The sequence below is a fragment of the Electrona antarctica genome (assembly GCF_951216825.1).
Source record: "Electrona antarctica genome assembly, chromosome: 4".
Taxonomy (NCBI): Eukaryota; Metazoa; Chordata; class Actinopteri; order Myctophiformes; family Myctophidae; genus Electrona; species Electrona antarctica.
Genome location: NC_136809.1, coordinates 30,506,110 through 30,529,776, shown reverse-complemented (window position 1 = coordinate 30,529,776; position 23,667 = coordinate 30,506,110). Strand labels below are relative to the sequence as shown.

At 42.4% G+C, this 23,667-nt stretch overlaps 1 protein-coding gene across 1 annotated transcript; it reads right to left on the bottom strand.

Moving 5' to 3' along the window:
• Window positions 1-1,370: 1,370 nt before the first annotated feature.
• Window positions 1,371-23,137, bottom strand: aspscr1 (ASPSCR1 tether for SLC2A4, UBX domain containing). Its single transcript, XM_079499815.1, has 17 exons — window positions 22,983-23,137; window positions 22,693-22,748; window positions 20,222-20,336; window positions 19,576-19,676; window positions 18,093-18,150; window positions 17,919-17,992; window positions 15,982-16,540; window positions 15,405-15,470; window positions 14,547-14,689; window positions 12,975-13,056; window positions 12,697-12,763; window positions 12,250-12,312; window positions 9,902-9,954; window positions 7,169-7,220; window positions 5,415-5,484; window positions 2,280-2,479; window positions 1,371-1,652 (listed from the first exon to the last, which is right to left on the bottom strand). Exons 1-17 carry the CDS (start codon window positions 23,070-23,072, stop codon window positions 1,642-1,644), a joined length of 1,860 nt encoding a protein of 619 aa, XP_079355941.1. The 5' UTR covers window positions 23,073-23,137; the 3' UTR covers window positions 1,371-1,641.
• Between the last annotated feature and the right edge of the window lie 530 nt (window positions 23,138-23,667).

The window sequence follows — 23,667 nt, the reverse complement described above, 5'->3', positions numbered from 1 at the left end:
GACTGCACAAATGTGTGTGTTGTGGGAATGTGTGTTATGTTAGATCAAAGTGGTAGTCACCATGGGTGCAGGAAGGCACCTAAAAAATGTTGAGCCTCTCTTTCGCTCTCACACACACACACACACACAGGCTCTGCTGGAAGCCTGACAGAAGTGTGCTACTCCTAGGCCCTAGATTAATCCCATGTCTAGCCAGACACGGCACTTTAAAATAATTCTGTTTCAGTGTAAACGTATTGTCTCTTTTGTGGTTCAAAGTAATTTATTGTATGTTACATCTTGAGCTGGAGTATGGATTATCTTTGTTCGGCTTCTCTGGCATGTAGTAACAGTAACCATGATAAAGACAATAATAGGAAAAAGAAGAAAATGTCCGTCCATATACACAATAGCAGCCAGTAGAGGGCAACTTGACGCCACACATAACTATAATCATTTTTGTCAGCATGCAAAATGCTGTAAAAGTTACCCTCTTTGGCTTTGTTCATCAAACACGCTTGGGGCAGAGGTAACCTTGCGTCACCAGACTATGGCAGAGGGGAGTGGGAACTTGATGGGGTTTAAGGTTACTCAAGCTTTACTTTTTATTAACTAATTTAAGGCTTACAAAACACTAATACCCCCTGCCCCAAAAGCCCCCCCAAACCCATGTGATGTACAGTATAATGACAGCTTTGCTTGGGAAGGCCAGAAGGCAGTCATTGAATTGTATTTAGGATTTGAAATACTACTTCAGTTGTTGGAAATAACTTACTTATCAAATACTGTATGCATCTTAAAGCTCAAACGTAAAGCCAGTGGTGGGAAAAAGTACTCGGATTAGTAAAAGGAAAAAGCCCATATTCAAACATTCTTTATTCAAACGTTTTTTTTCTCGAAAATAGCTCATCTACTGTATAAGCACACAATGTGTTGCATCGTGAGCTGCCATTAGATCTGTGAGCTGCTATCTGCCATTTAGTTCAACATTTTATTTTGATTTAAAAGTTTTATCGCACGATTTGTGTAACCCATTTATTTCCACCCAGTGTCAATCGTCTAGTGTAATCCTTGGCGCTACACTCCCTCTGCCAACCTGAGGAGAGCAACCGACTGACCTCATGTTTCCTTAAATGCATGAGTCTAAGCCGCTTCTTTTCACCTAACAGGGGGAGATTCCGCACCACCTTACCTCAACATTTAAATTTAGTACAGTACTTGTACTTAGTTACTTTCCACCACGGCATAAAGCAAACTTGCATTATGTATTTTTAGACACTTTTTTAACAGCTGTATAAACTTCATGACAATACACAAATAAAATGGTATCTTTTTACCACCGGCGCCTCCTGTGAACTCTCAACTTCTGGGAATAAATCCACAAAACAACCTTCATGGTAATGGTAATGGAAATGCATTTATTAATTTATTAAATCCAATTATGACTTTGTTTTGCGGATTCTTGTCAAATCAATGAGTGCAGGCTTGTTCCGTAATGGACTAAGTTCTCTGCAATCATAAAGTTGAGCCTGGAATTATAGTGCAGTATGTGGGATTGAAGCAGAAGCCAGGTTAAGTGCAGCACTACAGTCTCGAAAGCACACCATGTCCCTCACGGGTAGCGGTAGAAGTCGGTCTTCCCAGTGACGGGCGGTGGTGTCCTTACTTCTTACCTGTTGAGGAGGACATGAGACAGCAGTTTACAACATGTAGGGATTTAGAAGGGGTCCTTGGTCTTTTCCTCCCAATACCTTCACAAGTGGGTGACGTCAGTGGGTTACTAGACCGCGGCGGAGGTGCGCCGTCTCAAGCGAACTTGAGCCACGAGACACCACAGAGCGAACTAAAACGAGCGAGTTGTCGTGTTCGCTTGAGCCGACTCAGCGCTGTCCGAGTGTGTGTAATGTGAGTGTGTGTTTTCCGCTATGATCTCCACACATGGAGTCTATAACATAAGCATCAGGCTCTTTCTTTAACTTCCCTCATGAAAGAGAAAACAAAGTCTTTCAAGAGACACAGGACTCTGACACAGAGCCTGTCCCTGGCAGCAGCGACAGAGAAAGACACAGCCACAGCGAGACAGGAATAGACGGAGGCAAAAAGGCAGAGAAAGAATGTGATATTGTAGTGATATTCTAAATCAAATCACCAAGTCTCTCTGACCACATGGCTAGATGTTCTATGATGTGGCCCAGAGAGGCTCTCTAGCTGGGCCGCAGATGGAGGGTCTGTGTATGCTTGTGTATGAAGGAATGTGTATTTATGGGGATAAAGATATTATCACCAGTATTCATTCTCACCTGGTAGTTTCAGCCATTTCGGTACTTTGCCAGTGTCATTTCTGCTGGGTTTGGGCTCCTGGTTGTGTGCGGAGGGGGGGTCCTCATCTTCATCGTGTCTGGAACCACTATTCGCCACCACGACATCTGTAGGAGGGAGGCTGGGCTTTTCATGGACCAGTCTGGAGGGGTGGGTGGGCACTGAGGACCTGGGTATACAGCTGAGAACGAGGGAGATGATTCAAATACAAATATGAAGATTAAATGTTACATGATCCAGGTTGCTTGTCAGAGCTTGAAATTAACTTTTTGAGGCACTTGTCCTTCGGACAAGTACATTTCCCATTCACTTGTCCGGGCACAAAAGTCACACACAAATGCATTTTAAATCAACTAACTGTAAGTTGGTTTTGGTGAATACATGTTTGAATATTAGATGAATATTCTCAGTTTACAAGTTAATAGCCATAGAATGTCTGATCTTACATACATTTCATGTATTCCAAATACAGTCAGCCATAGATGGGTCCTATCCACGCACACGTTAGCAGACTGACCTTGTTAGTATTTAAACTTGTACTACTGCATATGCACTACCCAAAAATTAATTCCTAAGACTTTGAGTCAGATATTGTCCTCTAGTCTCATATCTGTTTGAAAGTTCTGGCAGAAAACATGTGTTTACTGTGTTAAGTAAAATATCATCACATTTTCACGAGAAAAAGCTGCACTGAAAATATGAAAACTTCCTTTGGAAACAGTTGATGTTTAAGAAGCACGAACAGGTTTCGCGTTGTGATTGGTGTGGGGAAATTGATCACCACTTGCCAATTGTGTGCCCCATACATTTGTGCTTCCTAAAGGAAGTTTTGATATTTTCAGACTTTCAGTTCTGCACTCATTCCGGGACCCTCGCCGGAAAGAATGTCGTTTCATGGCAGCTCGTGGAAAAGTGGAGATAATTTACTAAATACACGTTTTCTGTCAGAACTTTCAAATGGATATAAAACCTTAACCCCAAAACCACTCCAAGTCTTAGGAATGAATGATTGAGTGCACACGCAGTGCTGAAGTTGAAATGCCGACGTGGTCAGTCTGCTAACCGTGTGCGGATAGGACAGATTTATTTGCTGAATAGGGTATAGTTTTTTTATTCATATTATTGATTTGATTTGAACTGTTTCGAGCCATAAGATTGATCGCTCGTTTAGCACAAAGAAAGACGTGATGATGGCCAGTTCCCGTTTAAAAGAAAGAAAGAAACAAGCCACAGAATAACACAAGGATCGGTTTTCCTAAACGGAATGGCGGACAATATTGGATTGGAATATTGGATTATTAGGAAAGCCAGCCAATAATTTCAGACAATATTGTTGGCTTCTAGGAGCGTCACAGAAAAAGTGAAACCAACTTTATAAGTTGTGGCGGCCAACGGCCAGGATGATTTGCTTTTGTTTCTCCAATCACAGTTCTTGTATAAGGCGATCTAAAACCCCCCCTATGGGGATTCCAATGCAAATAAAAAGTACATGAACCTGTGGACTTAGCACCCTCTACCAATATTGACGTCAAACTTAGGTGCTCTATATTATTTGAAAAAACCCCTCCGCTTCCCTTCAGGTAGTGAAAATCAGCTATAGCTAATGTGAGCATCGTATACTAACACATTTTCTCTTGTTACCATAGGCGGGATCTTGAGGCCAGTGTAATGCGCAAAATAAGCAAAGAAGAAGAGCCTCATCCGCCAGGACCGGAAGTGATTGTCCTCCATAGCTGTAGTCTAGCCTCACTCTAGGCTGTGTATCAACATGCGGTGGATTCATTTTCTTAGTGCGAGCACAGATTAATGTTTTATAAAAATACAAATATGAAGTGTTGTGATGTCAGAACAGGCCAGCTCCATATATGGAGATATAGGGGTGATCTGGCCCAGAGACGGACTCGACAACGGGCACTGCACTCCCTGTGATGGTGTGGAACGTGTGTGTCGAATTTGAATTCGGTGAGACAAACGGTTCTCGAGTTACGTGGATTACAGACGTATCTTTAGATTGTCTGGAAAAGTATGTGCATGTACTGTATGCATGCATGCATGCGCGCGTGCGCGCGCGTGCGTGCGTGTGTGTGTGTGTGTGTGTGTGTCAGACCAAACAAGGGTGCATGGGGCACCTGCTGTTTAAGCTGAACCTCAAAAGAGATTCCACTGAGAACAGCATCGACATGGAAAGAAAATAAGCCCTGGCTACTGTGGAATACAAGCATGCACAATACTCCATGCATGAGAGCTACATTAGTACAGCATACAGTGGTATCCATTGTAGAAACCCCTCTACATGCACGTAGGAAATTAACAGCTAGTGCATATTCACATCGTTAAATATTGGACATTTGCTTGATAACATAACATACAGTAGTGTCAGATTGAAAATTGAGGGAAGAAATTGCATTTATGCAACGTCATTTGAAAGCCTACACAGGTTGTGCAAGGATTGATTTGATTGGCCAGTGCGCTTGTGCAGGGACGCGCTGTAATTGGCCAGTAGCCACTTACGAGTGTCAGTCGGGACAAATGCTATCGCCAGAACATGATTTACTATTCTCTGCGTATCGGGTCACAACTCGAACGGCCCCGAGTCGGCTCAATCAAATTGCACAACGTTCGGCACGGCAACCCGCTCACTTTAGCTCGCTCAGTGGTGCCTCACGTAGCTCAAGTTTGCTTGAGACAGCGGGCCTCTAGTCACTGTGTTTGTTTTTATTTTATTTCATGTTATTTAGTAGGCTACGGCCTGCCTTGCTCAATAACTGCAGGACGAGGCTGTAAGTGACTAGCCTGGAAACCAAACAATCAGTTGTGATTGACCAACCACTCACTCCGGAGTAGTGAGGGACCAACCAGGGCCCAGTATGCAAATATGGGGCGGGTTTATCACCAGAGGCATTCTTTTTTTATCCGCCCCATGGAAATGCAGGTTCCACACAGAGATTCCAGACCAATATATATGCAGTGATATTAATCTGGCCAAACCGTCAACTAGTGTCAACGTATGTGTCCGTGGCTCAGGTAAAGGATCTGACTGTATTAAGTAGCGTATTTTGAAAATAAAGGTGTGTCACCGTGTGTGTGTGTGTGTGTATATAGTACATGTACTGTACCTGGCAATGGACTCATTGGCTTGCAGAGCAGAGACCTGGGATTCTACAACAGCACTCTGTAAGTAACGATCTGTGGAGAACAGATGCACACAACACACACAAGCACATAACAATTTCACACACACACACACAAATCAATTCATATTTTATTATATGATACATACCAAAGAGTATGTGCACATTTGTGTATAATTTATAGTCCAATATGTGGGGCTAGGCAATATACTGATATTATATCGATATTGTGATACGAGACCAGATACCGTCTAGAATTTTGGATATGGTAATATCGTATAATATGGCATAAGTATTGTTGGTTTTAAAGGCTGCATTACAGTAATGTGTGCAGTAAAGTGATGTAGTAACCCATTTTCACCCGGTGCATATTGCCTAAACTGTAATCCTGGGCACTACTCTCCCTCTGCAAACCTGGGGAGAGCCCCGAACTGGAGAGAGAGTGCGTGAATTTTCCAGCAACGGCATCAGCGGCGGTACACCCGCGGCAGGGGGTAGTGTTTCTCAGCGGGCATCAGTCCGACACTCTATCCCAAACCCTTACCTTAACCCTAACCGCAAGCACGACGCAACACATGTCGCACCAACGCGGAAGCGAGTGGCAGTCGAGTGTCAATCCCCCCAGTTTCCCCAGCAGATGCCGCCCCTTCTCCCGGCAGCGCCGCGGCTGTTAACAATCAGTGCCGGAAGTCCTTCAAAATAGGAGCTCTGGGGTGCCAGAAAGACATGGCCGCTTTTACTCTGAAACCCACGACCCGGAAACAATCCACTAAAAAAGGTTTACTTTACATAGCTAGCTTACATTGCGATCGTTTTAATTTATACGATATATGATCCAAAAAGCGTTCATATTTTGTGGGAGAGACGGATGAGGAGCAGAAATGAAGCGCCAGTATATCGATCCGTTCAACACCACGGAGAGTGCCCTAGATTAGGAGACGAGTCATTCTTTCTGGCACGCTAACGGCTAAGTCAATGGTAACAATTGCCTAGAGTGTAGCATACGGTAGCCGAAAGGCAAACTGACAAATAAAAAAAAAAGGAAAAAATTCGTATCTCGCTCCGTATCATTGAGGATGTGCTAAGACGTGTGAGGACGTCGGATGTATGCGTCGATTGGGACACCTAGGACGTGTGGCGATGTCCTATGTACGAAAACGGTTAACCGGAAGTTTACCGGCAGTGCCAAACGGACCAAGATGGCGCGGCAGTGGAGTTACATAATCACCCGGCCGATGCCGCCCCTGCTCCCGGCAGCGCTGCAGCTGTTACTGGCAGTGCCGAACGGACCGAGATGGAGCGACAGTGGAGTGATATAATCCCCTGGCAGATGCCAGCCCTCCCCCAGCAGCGTCTCATTGTCGTTGCTGGAGAATGCACTCGCTGCTTCTGCCGAACTGAGCTGCTTCCTTCAATGCATAGGAGGGAGCAGGCCACTCCGACGGGGGAGGGGGATGCCCACCTAGGCACTGATGGCGTGGAGGAGAGAACACGCCCCCAGCATCCCTGGGGAGAATCGAACCCGGGACCTTATAGATGTGAGGCAACATAGCTACCGACTGCGCCTAATATATTCTCATTCTTATCTGACTGATTTTTATTACCAAAAATATCATTGTGTAAATATTTTGTGAAAGGACCTATAGTCATCACCACAATATCAATATTGAGGTATTTTGTAAAAAAAAAAATAATTTTAGATTTTGTCCCCCCCCCCCAGTATGTATGAAAGTACAAACCTCTTAGAACATCAGTGCCAAAATACACCAGTGCTCCAGGGAACAGGTTGGCCTATAGACAGTGAAGAGTGAGAGAGCCCAGAATAGATGAAACACATTATTCAGGATCAGGATATAAAATAACAGTTTGAAAAGGCAAATGCATATTGAATAAATAATAAATATGTATCCACAACACTGCCATGATGGTGTTGTTTGAGCTGTTCCTAGACACTCGCATCAAAACCACTGTTTGCACAGTAGTGCACAATATGTTAATTTAGTGGCATGTATGAGCATCTTTCATGTTGAGAAATGGAGGCGTAAACTTAGACGGGACCTTTGATATGTAAAAGATGAATAAATAAAAGTAGATCTCGTTGTCTCCTTAGGAAGCAGCACACACAAACACATCGAGTGTTGTCACACAACACAACCAAAAAGATACACGTTCATATACAAGAGGGTGATTTATTGCTCAGGGATTTAAACCAGCAAACCGCTTCTCTTTGAAGCTCAAACCACAAAATGAGCACCAATCAAACTGTGTTAGTGAAAAACACTTTCACCCCCTGAAGCACAAAACTCCTTAACGATAATGGCCTTAATGGTTCCAATTGGCGGTGAAGGTGGATACCTTACAATTACCAGGGAGAGAAACACAGACAGACAGACAGGCAGGGCTAAAAGTCTGCCTCTGATTGTCCACGGTTCAGAACAAGTAAACTGACACCTAATTCATACTTAAAACGCAATTTGGAACTGAATAATATTTTCAGTTGAAAACCTTTGATGAGCAACATGCTGTAAAACAAAGTATAAATAAATAGGCGTATGACTTAGACGGCAACGCATGTGGACTACCCCCCCCCCCCCCCCACACACACACACACACAGCCGTCTCCTCTAACTTGCTTGCTAAAATGGGACAGGGTGGCCTAATTGCTATTATTACAGTCCTTTGAGCAGAAAACTGCTACGTTACAGAGGAACAACACACATTCCACCCATTCACAGAGAGAGAGACAGACAGGCATGCAGGCAGACAGACTGACAAGACACACAGGCAGTCATACAAGACAAACGGAGCAAAGCAAATATGTGTTAACTCAGATTTATACATAGTTGCACGCCGGTGTTGCACACCGAGATCTGGAAGCTCAATGCTTTGCATCTTGTGAGTTTGTAGATCTAATATTTTCATTGTGTGACACAGCATGCAACCAATTATACATTATATAATTATTGTTGTTCCCTGCATTACAGGGAACATACTATTTACCCAGCCATCACAGATTGTGTGTGTGTGTGTGTGTAGAGGTGGGTGAGTGTGTACATGCATGTATGAAAGCCAGTCAGCGAGAGTAGTGTAGATCCTGATGGAGAGCGGGAGAGGAGAAGATGGATGAGGGAGGGACGGACAGGGAGAAGAGTATATGTGTGTGTGTGTGTGTGTGTTGGGGGGGGGGGGGGACACGAGGGAGAGAGGAGAGAAAGATGAGGGAGTAAGGGAAGGAGGAGGGGGGGGGGGCTGGTATCAAAGGGATTGTGGGTTGGGAAACATTCCTTTCCTGTCATGACACAAACTGATTAAAGTGTGTGTGTGTGTGTGTGTGTGTGTGTGTGTGTGTGTGTGTGTGTGTGTGTGTGAGAGAGAGAGAGAGAGAGAGAGAGAAGTTAAATTTGTTCATGTGGTCGTGTGTTTTAGTGAAAAACAGAAAGTGAGTGTGTGTGTGACGTGTTTGTGATCAGACGCTTTTAAGTCCTTAATACAGAAAGACAGAGAGGGGGGGGAGAGAGAGAGAGAGGTTGGGGCACAGAGGAGGGGGAATTAAATAGCCAACAGTGAGTACATCTTTCACACAAGAAGCACTGAAGAGAAAACAAAGAGACAAAAAGAAGGAGAGGGGTAGAGAGAAACGGACAAAGAGACAACACCACAGCAAGGGAGGGAGAGGAAAAAATACAGAAAGAGCTGTGTTGTTATTCAAAAGGTCCATATTCTTATTCTCTGGACACACACACACACACTCATCAACCCTGCCACATGGTGCGTACGTGTGTGTGTGTGTGTGTCGTCATTTGTACACTGTACAATAAAGTTTTAATGTAACTATGTAAAAATTGATCCGTAAGAGTTGCATTAATACTGCAGTGTAGTTGTGGAGATGTATGAGCTTCAAAACGTTGTGCTCCGTTCCATTTATCATGAACTAACAAAAACAACATTTTGGTGACACACTGACTATCATCTCTGACTATCAAAATGCACACATTAACCACTAAAACATCCCAAAAAATATATAGAGCAAATACATACAAGGCAAAAATACAGATCTACAACCGCAACGCATTGCAGTGCGATGCGTTGTGAGCTTGTAGCTGGCTATTTACACTATTCGTCATACGATGAAAGGTATAGGGCTTCAGTGATTAAGGAACAGTTCCTTATGTTTGTACAAAGCAAAGTAAGCAAAGTTATTTGTTTACCCAGGGTGAATGGACTAAGCTCGAGATGCTCGTTTACAGCCAGACCCTGCTCATAGAACATTTCATGGTAGGGGTTCAATGCCTTGCTCAAGGGCACTTCAGCTGTGGTAATTTTAACGTGCCGGTCCGGGGATTCGAACTGGCGACCTTCCGATAACAAGACCGCTCCGCAAACCGTTCGGCCACCGCTGTCACAATAGCGTACCGTAGATGACTCAGTGATTGCCAGAGTGGATAAAAGGATGAGAGACAAAGGACTCCTACCTGGAACATTGTGGCCGATGGATCATCCAGGATAGTTTTAGGAGGAACGATAACTGTAAAGACAATGTTTTTCACTCATTACAAATGTATAATTGACCGTCTAACATCAACTGGCTGAGTCAGTAATGCCTAATTAATACTCCGCCGCACAACAGTGTCATCACCAACAAGAACTGTTCTTCAAGCTAACAGCGCAGAGCAATTTGTCTGAAGTATGAGTATAAATAGTAAATAATTTCATTATAGGTGCCATGCATTGAATAAAACCAACTCTGTGTCTGGATGTATGGCAGACATTAACACTCAGAGTTTTTCTGAATAATGGCACCTCTAGCGCCAAAAAAAAACACTACCGCCTTTCATTTCTCCTCAAAACCGAGGTGAAATCTTCCTTTATACATCGCCATCGTAAAACTGATCTGAAGCGTTAATATTCTAAACGAGATGCATGATGAAGTCAGAAATTGGGACAGAACATCACCGTTATGATCAATCTGCACAGAGGCAGCGTAGATTGAGAGTAAACTAGATAAAGTGCCCCTCGGGGCACAGGTCTCCACCAGGGCAGGTCAGGTTGTGGCCTCCTGGTGGCCAATGTGAAAAGGGTACCATTTCTTCTTACACCTTGGATTGGATCATTTGAGGCATTTTGTTCCAAAAATGTGTTTTGCAAAAATCCACCCGTTGGTGGCGCTATAACAGGCCAATGTGAAAAGGGTGGGATATATTCCTCAGCCTAGTAGGAAAGTATGTGAAATATTTCACGTAAATTGCACACTTCGTTCATGATTTGAGGCCTTTTTGTTCGAAACGGCCCAATCCTGCAAACTTTGAAAGCCAATTAGGATGGAATATGAAATATCGGACAGATCCGTCTTGAACACATGAGTAATATTAAAAAATGTGTTTTTCAAAAGTCGGCCTCCTGGTGGCGCTATAACAGGCCGTTGTGGAAAATTTGGGGCAGAGGTTCATCGTTGACATCCAGGGAGTGTGCGTGCAAAATTTGGCACCGACCGGGTTAACGGTGCCGGAGATTAGCTGTTAACAGGCGGACGGACACATCACACACACTCACGGACGGAGGGCAAAACATACTCTCTCCCCATGCCTTCGGCCTGGTGGAGACAATAAGGAAGTTTATGGCTGCGTGCGCAGCAAAACAGCTCTGGGAGCATTGAGCAAGGCAAAAAAATGATTTTAGCGATCCCGTTTTATATCATTATAAAAGACCTTAAGACGTGTCCATACGTCTGAGGCACACCACAGTTTTCTTTGATAGGACGTGTGGACACATCTTTAGCATCATAAGTGTTAAGGTAATGTACCAATGGACTGGATGAAGGCTAGCTGTCATCATCAACGGATGATGGTCCATCGATGATGACAGATAGCCTTCAATAATGTTTTACTTTGAAAAAGGATTCTACAATGTATGTGAAAGAGAGATGGGAAAAAGAGATGGGCATTGATATAAGTGATGAAGTATGGATGAATACATGGAAAACGCAATCAACGACCACTAATTCCTTGATTTGGAGACTTTTGTTGGAAAAACCAGATTCGCTTCTTTATTACTCCAAAACAGAAGTCCAAACAGACTGGCAACCATATGGACTGTTGGAGAGAATGTGGAGATACAGTGGTACACTTATCTCAAACATTATGGGTTTTGGAATAGATGATACATTCACATCTTTGTACCTAGGACAACTCCCAGATGGGCTAAATCAGGATGACTCCTACTTACTTAAGATTTTACTTGTAGCAAGCAAAAAAGCTATTACAAGAAATTGGTTACAAAAGAATTGTCCTACTGCTGACCTATTTATCAACATTGTGAAACAACTACATCTCCTAGAACAGATGACCTATTCTCTAAGACTGCAAAAAGAGCTGGGTGAAAGAAGATGGGAGAAATGGATAGAGTATTTAGCTGGGGGGGCAGATATGGAGTGAATATGGGCTGTGTCTTTCCGGTTGTCAATGAATCCAAGTCTGTAATATGTATTGTTGTTGCTTGTTGCTGTACATCCCGTGACCTCGTTTGTTTGTTTGTTTTGTTTTTTTATTATTATTCTGTTTCTTCTGTTGATGTTTTTGTTTTAATGTATGCCTTGTTTGTCTTTTGAGTCTCTTGCATATTCAAAAATTCAAAAAATAAAGAGTTTAAAAAAAAAAAAAAAAATGTTTTACTTTGAGACCATCGAAATTGGAAATCATTTTCAACTCTTCCAGTAGATATTTTTGTCCACTGTACTTCTAATGCCCTGTATCTGTACTTAAACTGCTGTGCCGTCTCTGGCACCTGAATTTAAGTTTTACAATGAAACAAGGATAAGACTTACACAGGTAAAAACACAGCTGGGGGTCCTCCAGGTGACTCTTCACAAAATGCCTCAGGGTAGAAACTACACACAAACACACACACACACACAGTATCAAACCACTGTATAAGCACATCAAACACATTCTGTGGTCCATAGATGATTTGTCAATTGGAATTTCCCTAATTGTTCCTAACCCCGCTAGTTTAGTCGGTATAATGTCTGAGGCAGGTAAGAGTATAATCTATTGAATTACAGAGCTGGGTCCCTGTCTAACACTCTGTGGCTGAACCACAGCTAGATTTATCATCGTAGCCATTCCTGTGGCTAGCCATATGAAAATATCATCAGACTGAGTACATGCATAGATAGACACATCACGCACCTGAAATCTCCACACATACACATACAATTATACACTATGCATACACATGCTACACATTGACAATCACACAGAGACACACCTACCCGTCTCCAGAGGTCTGAAGAATCCCTGTAGAACATGTCTGTCTGGGAACTGAACCCTCACAACTACCTGGAAATACACGTTGCCGAAAGTCGTTTAAAACTTTATACCACATTCCCAGGCTTTATTTGCACTGGTTGAGGGAGAGTAATAAAAGGACAGAGATGGTGATAAGCTTGCACTATTTGGTCAAAATTAACAAATGTTACTGGTGAGCTGAAATCTGTAAAGAAACTAGATAATGGCATCATCATTAAGCTGCTTTATGACTGTTACTCACTTTAGGATATCTTTCCATCTTCTCCCTCATCTGGGCTTCTCTTAAATTTTTTGTCATCAGAGGAGTTTCCTCCAACACTCGCCTAGACACAAGAGAAAGAGAGCGATATACCTATAACATCACATTGTTATGTATTGCATGACTGTCGCTTATAGTTGCCATTCATGAGTTTGCATGATACTGTAGTTGGCATTTGGCTGGATGTTCAGTCTTATTGTGGTTTAGACTGATGGCAAAAAAAAGAAAAGAAAACCAACAATGATCCTCCAGAAAGAGACAGAGACAGACAAACGGCAAGACAGAACGTGAGAAAAGAATGTGCTGGAAAGAAGGGCAGAGAAAGTAACTGAAATGGAGAATATGCTGTTAGGTTTGTGTGCATGTGCGTGCATACAGTATGTGAGAGAGAGATAACTGGTGCATCTGTCTAACAGAGACAGATAACTGTGGTCACTATAATTCCACCCCTGGTGATTCCAGTGGTTTGCACGGTAGCAACGTTGCCGTGAGGCAGCCAGTGAGGATGACGAGAAAAACGAGCAGAGGATTAGAAAGAGAAGTGTGTTTGTGTCTGTGGTTGGAAGTTAAAGATACAGTATACACACACGGACCTGGTAATTACCCCCTCCCTGTATGGAATGCATGGTTCTGTGGTATTGATTCTGGTCCGTTTGAAGATTTGTTTTTGTATTTAGTTTAACATTTCAGCTACATGGGACAGAACTGGACCTCCAAGAGAAACGGGAAGCAGAAAGTAGGGATAACTGAGGGATTTCACAAAACCTGTGGTACTTTTATGAATTTACGCATCGATTTGAATTCCAACAATCCAATTACATCGATAATTGTAAACAGCCAGAATCAATAGTAAGAATCAACATAATAATGATCTAAATTGTTTTCCAGTGCAAATAATCAATTCGATACTAAGAAATTGTGCATTGTACTTAGCAAAGTTAAAACAAGGAAGAGGGGTTTAATTACCTCACATGCCATGGCTAACATTAATTTGGTCAAAGAGTTTCTTCTGTCTGTATTTATTTTTTACTATGTGTTAGGTGTCACATCAAAAAGAATATTAGGTACAAGCCAAGTCATCTTGTAGATCTACTCAGTGTTGCCTAGAAATTACATCATAAAATCTGCCTCTTGATGAAGTCCGAAAGAGACAGTACAGCCATTAACCAACACCAGTGTCACAATGTTTCTTCAATATGCATTAGCACATTTTTACAAACAGAAAATGAAGAAGACACAAGAAATATCATATCGATGCTGTTAAAACATTACTCGATAGAGGCCCCTCTACGGAGCAAACAGTCAGAAACACAGACACACAGGGGCGAAAACATAATCTTTTTCCAGCCTAGTGGATATAATGACCATACATTAACCTGGTATATTTAAGACAACTGCAACCGAAAACAGTGGGGGATTTTTCTTTGGATATTTCTGATGTTGGCAGAGAGCAGTGGAGGCTCCGGTGGGACTGGATCCTAGGCTAACAGGATTAGCGTGTGGGGTCTAAACTTACAATGCATACCATCACTATGCAGTTGGGCACAGACTCACCTCTCACTCTTCAGCTGGGCAAAGCGCTTGCGCACATCATCCACAGTCACTTCAAAGAACTCTTCGGGCAGGTCCTGGTGGTTTTTGCCATGTGGATGAGCGGTGGAGTCCAAGTGATAGACCAGGGGTTCCCTCTCCACTGGCTAGAGAGGTGGAATGAGAGAGAGTGAGAGAAAGACAAAGAGGGGGAAATGTCTTAATTTTAGTTGTCTCAGTGGTAAGTTTTAAATTGAATTTAAATCTCAATAATAAGCCACTGGCTACGGTCAGTAGTAATACAGAATAGTGTAATTACACTTCTCTTGGGGTGTCTGGTGGCTCAGCCAGTGCATAGTCTTTCAAATAAAAATGTATACTTCTGTTCAAATATAGAGGTCTTTGTCCATCATGTGCTACGAATGACACACAGCTGTAGTCATTCTGGTACAACCAATCTTTGGAGGAGACTTTGTGATGGGATGGTTTTGCCAAACACCATTTTCGTTCGAGCATTCTAAATACACTATTTGGGGATTTAGCAGTGGGGAAGGGGTGTTCCCCCACTAAAGTGGCTATTTTGGTCACCTGTCTAAATCCCTAAAACACCTCCGCTACCGTTACATTATGCATACTGTAGGTGTGGTTTGGACGTTACAATAATGAAACCAATCACCGTGCCACATGCCATTGCCTTTAAGAGATCCCTTATCCGTTGCCTGTTATGCCCAGTTCTATATTGCTTCATAGCCTTACGGTCTATAGCCCATGGCATGGAAGAGTGATGCGTTGCTGCCTTGAAGTCTCACTTGTGCTGCCCCCCCCCCCCCCCCCCCCCTATGACGGATGCACAATTATATTGCCCATGTTTGACTACTTTACCTCTAGATACTCTTCTTTCTGGCTTCTTTCTGGCTTCTCCTCTTCCTGATTGGAGAGGGCAGGATGCTGAACACAAAAATACAAAAGACAGTTTCACATTCTTCCTTCAAATATACATTTGTGTGAGAATTCATAACATTGTTTATATATCACTTCAATTATCATCCATCTCCCCCCGCACCTCTACCCTCCCTTCTTCCATCCGTCCAACTTAATCCAGCCACTGATCCATCTACAGTATATTCATCCAGATGGGAATAAATCACATAGCATTAGGTCAGATATCAATCACCCATCTAGTAGCGGATTGGATAATAATCCATCCATTCATCCATCCATCCAGGTGTGTATTTAGCCACGGCTTGTAACTTATTTCAAAATTCTCTCTCTCAAAAATAAAAGAAAGAAAGAAAAATAGTCAATCTACAAGTTCACAACACCTTGTGGTGTGAACACGTTACGAGTGTGTAGCAGATCGGCAATTTATATGAACTAATTTAGCTGGGGAGCCCCTTCAAAGAGCACCGAGACCCAGAGATCACTGATGTATGCATCTTCAGGGCAGTAGAGCTCTCACCTTGACAGTAGAACAGCTGCTGGGTTTGGCTTTCTTGGCTTTGGGAGGCCCAACTGACACACCCAGGGCTGGCAGAGATGAGAGTGAAGATGATGGACATGCTGCTCCCCCTCCCCCCGGACCCCCCAGACGCTGACCCCCCCCAGAGAAGGGGACAAAGGCGGGAGGAGGGACAGAGGAAGACGAGGAGGAAGAGACAGGATGGCCAGTGAAATTCAATCCCGAAGGACCCGCTAGCTCTCCATCATCCAACTGTATGGTCGGGGCCTTAGGCAGAACGGCAGTCTGGGGGCCAGGACCCACTTCCTGCTTCACAGGAAGTGTGTTGGTGGCATTAGAGGCGGGGCTTGGATCTGTCAGGGTCTCCACTGGACTGTCAGGTCTGAGACATTTGATTGGCACCTCTACCTCTAATGGCTGAGGGCGTGAGGTGGCAGGATCAAGGGAGGGGCTAGGTGGAGTTTCCTTAGCAACAGGCTTGGTTGATGTAGGAGCACTTTCCATGAAATCTCCCCCATCATCCTCCTCTTCAGGGCCTTTTTTCTTTTTGACTAAAAACCTTAAAAAGCAGGGAAGGGAGCATCACATAAAAACATATAAAGCATTATATAAGATACACAAATAGCATTGATGCAGAAACTTTATTGTGATTAAGCGTATGACAGTAGCACAGTATTACCATCAGCGTAGTTGGGATGTGTGCTATTAGATATCCTGGTTTGTTACCTAACCGTTTTTGCTGGTTAACTGTGGTTATAGTTATAATAATATAAAACAGATTTACTTTATTGCTGCCGCTAGGTGGCAGCATAAGCACACCTAAGGAATGCCACCCGTCTGCTCTAACAACTCTACGATCTTTGTTTCCTTTCCGGGTTATTCAGGGAGGTGGGGGCTTTTGTTGTGAGCACAGTGATCAGTCGCATTAGCGCAGACCCCTTAGATATCATTACAACCAGTTACATGTGCTCAGCGATGCGATGCGATGCGATACAAACTCACAAATGATTTACGATCGTCGGATGCGCGACGGTTCACCATGGACACCTCGAACCTTTTGAGATACAGCGCTTTGAAAATCCTGTTATAATGGAGGCTCAATGGAGCTGGATTTAAAAATCCCATAGCTGGTGAGGATGGAGGATCTCCATACTAACCGAAGCAATGGTAAATTGACGGTCGCCGCTTTCATATATGGAGTATAAGGACATACGCGTAGTTAGCACCTTTAGGTACCGATAGCCTAGCTATGTTTATAAACGTAGATAGCAGCGAAAAAGTTAAAAACATATAATTTTTTTACACAGCTTGGTTGAATGCTTGTTTCTGATTGGTCATGATTGGTCAATCGCTGAATTCAGCAGTGTGTTATTTCTTGATAATGACCGCTCCGCTCTATAACAGACTGCTAATCAAAGCCTCAGAGCACCTGCTGCGCTGCTGGATTTAATGCTGTAACATGTACACAAACACACCATGTCATTTACAACTAAACATTGCTCTCAAGAATGTTTCTGAAAACATTTGAAGAAAGAAATAGACGATGGAGTAACCAAAAATGTAGTCCATTTGATCAACTCACTTCCTTGTTTTCCGAGGCGAGTGCAGCTGGGCAGACGGCCAGCAAGACACTTATGGAATACTTTCAAATAATTACCGTAAGCAAGGATATGCCTCGTTATGTTGTTACTTTTGGGTCAATGTATTAATTTATTAATAAAGTAGCCGTGAAATAAGTGGGATAATGTATGACGCGGCGGCCTTCAGAATGATTAAACACCTCAACTTTGTATTCGTTTAAACATCCTGTCCGTCATTCTTTTTCAACAACTATCGCCGCGCCATACATTATTCCTTGCATAAATCACAATATTGCACGCAAGATATTAGATTGTTACATTTATCCGGAGGATGGAACACAGACATGTGTACGGTACCTGATGATGGCACTCCCTCCTGTTAGTCCCAGAGACTTCAAAGTGGCCGTTTTCAACGCCTCCTCCCCACTTACCTACACACACACACACACACACACGCGCACAATGACGAAGACTCAGGTGAATTTCTCTCTCAACATTTGAAATGTGAGATTAAAAAGGAGAATCTTGTACCTCGTTTCTCATGTAAACACAGACAGGAGTGGTTCCTGATCCACACAGCTCCGACACACTGTGGAATGACAGAGAGATTGAGGGAGACAGGAAGGGAAGAGGAGAGGATGGATGAGGAGATGAAGGAAGAGGAAAATGGTAGAAAGAACTACTGGTTTAGAAGGCATATGTACAATCGGCCTCGGGTCTTACGGTTAGGCTTCCTTTATGTCACGTAACTTTTGGTTAAACTCTGATTTGTGATCATGTTTGTGCTTTAGAGTAGACACCCTTTTCCTGACCAACTCATGGCTGGCTCCAGCTGGCCAACGATCAAAATTAAATCTCACCGGAGCACTCGATCTCGCCTCCAAATATCCTCTCCCTACTGCCACTCACAAAAAAAGTGTACTCCATAAACAATTGCCATGCATGTTACAGAGGAAGCCTGGTGCCATGTGTAAACCATGTGTGTTTCGGTATTAAACAAATTAAGCCATAAATGTTTTATTATTGGGTCAGGCTGGGAAATCAAAGTCTCTGTTTTTCTCTCACTCCGTTTAACATTTTTTCCCAGAGTGAGTATTCCAGATGGGAGGGGCTGATATTCGTTTCGGAGAAGTGGAAGCTTCCCTGGCACAGTGATGTCATTAAATAGAGACACACAGACAAAAACGACAGCTGGAAACATACTACCCCAGCCAAACGGTACCACAAAGGAGACCAGCTGTGTGTGATTGCGCGCCTCCCTTGTAGAACAGGTCACGCAGCGAGATTCAAATGAATAATAATTACAGTCAGGGTTGAGGGTTCCCACACATGTTTACCAATACATTTCCAAATCTTTTCCAGAATATATATTAACCCAAATTCCAGGCCAATATAACAATCATTCAGCGCAATAATTACTCTCTTACGCTTATGTACAATGCCCAAAGACAGGCAGTGTAGCAAAAATAAAGCATAGAATATAGAATGGTATAATTCCATTCCAAATGCTGTGGCAAATTCTTTGCTAAACCACCTATCCTAGTTCATAGGATCATGCTGCAGCACACTGTGAGCTTGTTGATCTGTTCTTTTTGTCAGATCCTGTACACATTAGGCTGCAATCACACAAAAAATGACTTATGTTACAAATATTTGGATATATCCAAATATCTTTTCCAAGACATTTGATACATTCCAGGACCCTTGATGAATTCCAAACCTTTTCCACAACTGGACAATGTTATTTTCCAATTTCAAAATATTTCCAGGAATTTCATGACCGTGGGAACCCTGTACAGTGCAATTACAGCGTCCAAGTGTCTGCACATGACACGAGTCATTGATGCTTTCCATCTGTCAAGGCCTTTATGCCTAAACAGTATCCAGAATTGCAGATACTTGATACATGGGGAATCACATACACGTGAAATAAGACACACATGTGCACGAACAGATGCACACACAAGCAGACAAAGGAAAACACGCACGCACGCACGCACGCACGCACACCTACCTGGTCTGGGGAAAGTGTGTGAGCAGGTCCCAGAGATTCTGTCCACAGGAAAATGAGCCCTGCAACCGAGAGCCGTCCTCCATCTGGAGAGCAATGCGCACCTGGACAACACACAAACATGAGGGTTCTTGTTTTCACAGCCTAGGACAGCCTTAGTGATTAGTAGGCATAGTTCTATACTAGATACACACAAGTATATAAATGGATGATTCATTGGCATGTTCAGCTCTAATTTGGTGGCTGTACCGTAGGCTTTAAAAAAGAATTGCACCCCTATGCAGAACCATGGTATAGTGTTGCAACTTACAGGCAATGGCATCACCTGTATTAGAGGAGACACATCATGCTCACCCACACCCTCTCTAATGAAACTACCTGCTAAGCCAAATACAAACGGAATCCATTTTACCAGCACTTTGGAACTGTGTCCAAGAAATAACAGCAGGCTCAAATTAGCTGGAGAATTTTAAAACATGTGGGAACAACTACGGTAATATAAACTAGTCTATCTGAGACTTCACAGCACCCATGGTTTAGCCACTTAAACAGCATTTTTTTGTAAGTACAATTTAAAATAGGCTATTTAGGTAAAATAGGTACACCAGGTTGGTGTCTACATAAATGTGCACAAACATATCAAACCCACCTGGCTATCAGCAGGAGTCTGTTTCCTGGTAGTTGCAACCATCTCCAAATTGCCATTGTTTGGCAGACTGGCATACCTCCACTGTAATGTTAGGTCCAGAACATTCCTCTGAAATCTGCCATGGGTACAGAGAAGTGTGTATATGACAAAATGTGTGTTCCGGAGGGGTATGGAATAATGGACTGAGAGCAGAGACAATGGGGCAGTAAACATGGTCACATGAATGACCACACAGATGGTTGCCAACTGCCCACGCAGATGATTCTGACATGGTTTAATTTCATAATAGTGAGTATTTCTTATTAAAAGCCATGGTCAAATAAACAATATAGAGACAAAAGCAGATGTGGACCTGTTATTGCTGATATAATATCAGAGGAATCATAAACAAATGTTACCCTTATGTACCCATACACAAGCACAAACACAAACAGTAAAGAAAACCTTGAACACAGATGTCTGGACATTATACCAGTTAGTATCTAGTAAATTGCATACAGTCATGCAATATTTCCAAATCCACTCTAGACCCAGCAAACTGCAAAGCAGTGATCCCAGTCTACCTTTTATACCTCTTGGTCCGAATGAGTTACCTGCCTGTGTGTGTGTATCTGTATTGACTGATTCTGTTTGTAAAACTGCATGGTGGTATTTTTCACCATGCTGACTATTTCCCCAAGAATCTGTGCAGGTCAGGAAAAAAATGTATTCAGCACCCTATACTTTAACAAGATTGGTGTAAAAAAAAAAAAATTGGAAGGAGCATAGATGTTTGCTGCAAACAAAAAACATCAGCACCAGGTCCTATGCAGTGGCGTTTCCAGGAATTACATTTTGGGCAGGCAAGATGTGTTAATTGTCATCTCCCCGTGCACAATCGTAGCACTAAAGGTTTTCAAAGAGATATACCTGCCAGACGAGTAGGATACAAAGGCTGAAAGGCATGCATTTACATTCCAATTCGTGATTGAGGGTTGTGCTCTACCGCAACGGCCAATCAGCTGTCCACTAATAGTTCTCAGGTCTTGTTTGTCTTTGTCCTCTCTTTTTTCTCATTGTATAGATTTTGGCCAGGCAGAAATGGATTTTGGACAGGCGGACGCCTGTCCTCGCCTTATTGTTGATACGCCTCTGGTCCTATGCATTGTGAATTTAGACTAGCAGTAAACCTAAAATGCTGATATTCTATACATTGCATGTATTCCATAACACAGCTATAAAACACTCAGTTTGGAGTGTAATATGGCTGAGTTATGGAATAAATGCAATGTAGTTTCTGTTCCCTTTTTACCTCCTTTATGTTGAATTCTTGCTCTGTGGCTATATAGAAGTGTCTATTTGTACGTCTTTAAATGTTTTGATGAATTGAACAAGGTGGACCCTCTTGTAAACAAGTGTAATGCTTTATTGGGTCGTCCACTCACAGTTAACAGTCTTTGTATTGAGTTGTGCTTGAAATGTACTGTAATTCTGCAAACTGTTAATAAATATTTCAATCAATCAATCAATAGGGGTGCAACAGTGTGATGCCCCACACATATAGACACACAGTATGTGTAGTGGTTAGGGAGTGCCTGCCGAATAGGTGAGCCTGGGTGGGGCATTCCATCTTGATTGCTCACTGGAGAGCACCTGGGCCCAGTGCCTCCAGAGAGCTATAAAAGCCATGTCCCTGCCATTCATAATGAGAGATCCAGAACTGACATTTGTGTCTGCCTGCTTGTCCTCCATGCCTTTTGTTTATTATGTATTATGTTATTCTTTCCATCCACACATGCACACTTAAACCACTTATTACTGACTCCACACCTCATGATCCTTATTGCCTTATATTATGGTGTCATTCTTTAGTTCTTGTCAACCTAGGCCTAATTTATAATAAATACATGTTCAACATTTTACTCTGTCTCCTACCTCCGATGTTTGCCATAGCCTGAGCCAGCTATAACAGTTAATAACTCGTTTAAATCTATTTAATCTATTAAAACAATTGATAATTTAATAAAATAACCGATTAATAATAACCAACTATGCCTAGATATTATAGGCTAAAGTTTTAAATATATATATATTTTAAACACAAGTAATCAATAATGTATACAGAGAGTGTGCACCTAAACATTGTGGGCACCTCAATGTTAATTTGACATTCCTTTTCCAAAATGTAAAAAAAAAAAAGGTTTGTATTTATAAAGTATGATTTGATTTTGAACATGCTGGTACATCATTATTAGATTTACCCTTCAACTTCTTTGTGCCTATCTAGCCACAGGTTTTGTAGCATTTATTAGGAATTCAAATAAACATTAAAACATTTAAGTGCACAATCGAAATTAATCGATAGTTGCAGCCCTACTGAAATGTATGGATTATCAGCTATTCTAATGAATACAAGACGTGTTGTATGATGAATCTGTGTCAGTGAATGACAAGCTAGCTACAGTTGTTGAAAACGAATGGCTACGACTTACTTCAAACCGTGATCGTCAGCATTAAATCCGTGTTTCTTGCAGACGTCCTCGAGCACCTATGAGAAGCACACGTATGCAAATTGTTATGACGTTACTTACACAGGAACCTTATAGTATTAATCAGAAGGAGACTACAGACTTTAGAAACTGACCAGTCATTAGCTAACGTCAGCTAAGCTAACTATAGGCACTTGGTTATTTTTCAAATTCGGAAATAAACTGAATGCTCTAACGCCTCTATCCTATCCTGGTCAGAAAAGTAGATATAACCGTCTTAAACATAAACTTACCTGTAATAAAACTGTGTTCGGCGACACTTTAATAGTCTGTCTTCTTCCATTTGGAGTGAGAACTGTCACAGCTGTACTGCTGGCTGCCATTGTGGTGTGACGTCCCTCTGTGTTTATTTGAATCAACTTTATTGAGACAATATCCAACAACCACTACAACAACGTGCATCCATGCTGCACACCAACCCACACTGTAGTGGAGACAGATTGGTTTTTGATTGATTGATTGAAATATGTATTAACAGTTTGCAGAATTACAGTACATTTCAAGCACAACTCAATACAAAGACTGTTAACTGTGAGACCCAATAAAGCAATACACTTGTTTACAAGAGGGTCCTTGTTCAAATCATCAAACGATTTAGAGACGTACAAATAGACACTTCTATATAGCCAAAAAGAACAGAACAGGAATTCATCAAAAAAATCCCCAAAAAAGGGAAAAGAAACATATACAGTGAGGGGAAAAATGGGTGGGGGGGGGGGGTTCAGATTTTTTACGGGGGCCATGCAGTTTCGAATTGCAGCCGTCCGTAGGTGCCATTTGAGAGCGGTTTTGAAGGAGTCAAGGGATTCACATCATGTCTTAATGACTGTTGGTAGGGCGTTCCACATTTTGGTGGCATAGGAGCGAAAATAATTTAGTCCCTTGTTTGTGTCGAATCTGGGTTGCACATGGTTTGTT

What these genes read in the sequence shown, in the direction of transcription:
- aspscr1 (XM_079499815.1), bottom strand. Translation starts at nt 23,072, where the DNA reads ATGGCAGCCAGCAGTACAGCTGTGACAGTTCTCACTCCAAATGGAAGA. An exon ending in GGAGGGAGTGCCATCATCAG is followed by an intron (nt 16,541 to 17,918) that starts GTACCGTACACA and finishes CTGCTTTTTAAG; the next exon opens with GTTTTTAGTCAAAAAGAAAA. An exon ending in TGGCACTGATGTTCTAAGAG is followed by an intron (nt 5,485 to 7,168) that starts GTTTGTACTTTC and finishes TGTTCTCCACAG; the next exon opens with ATCGTTACTTACAGAGTGCT.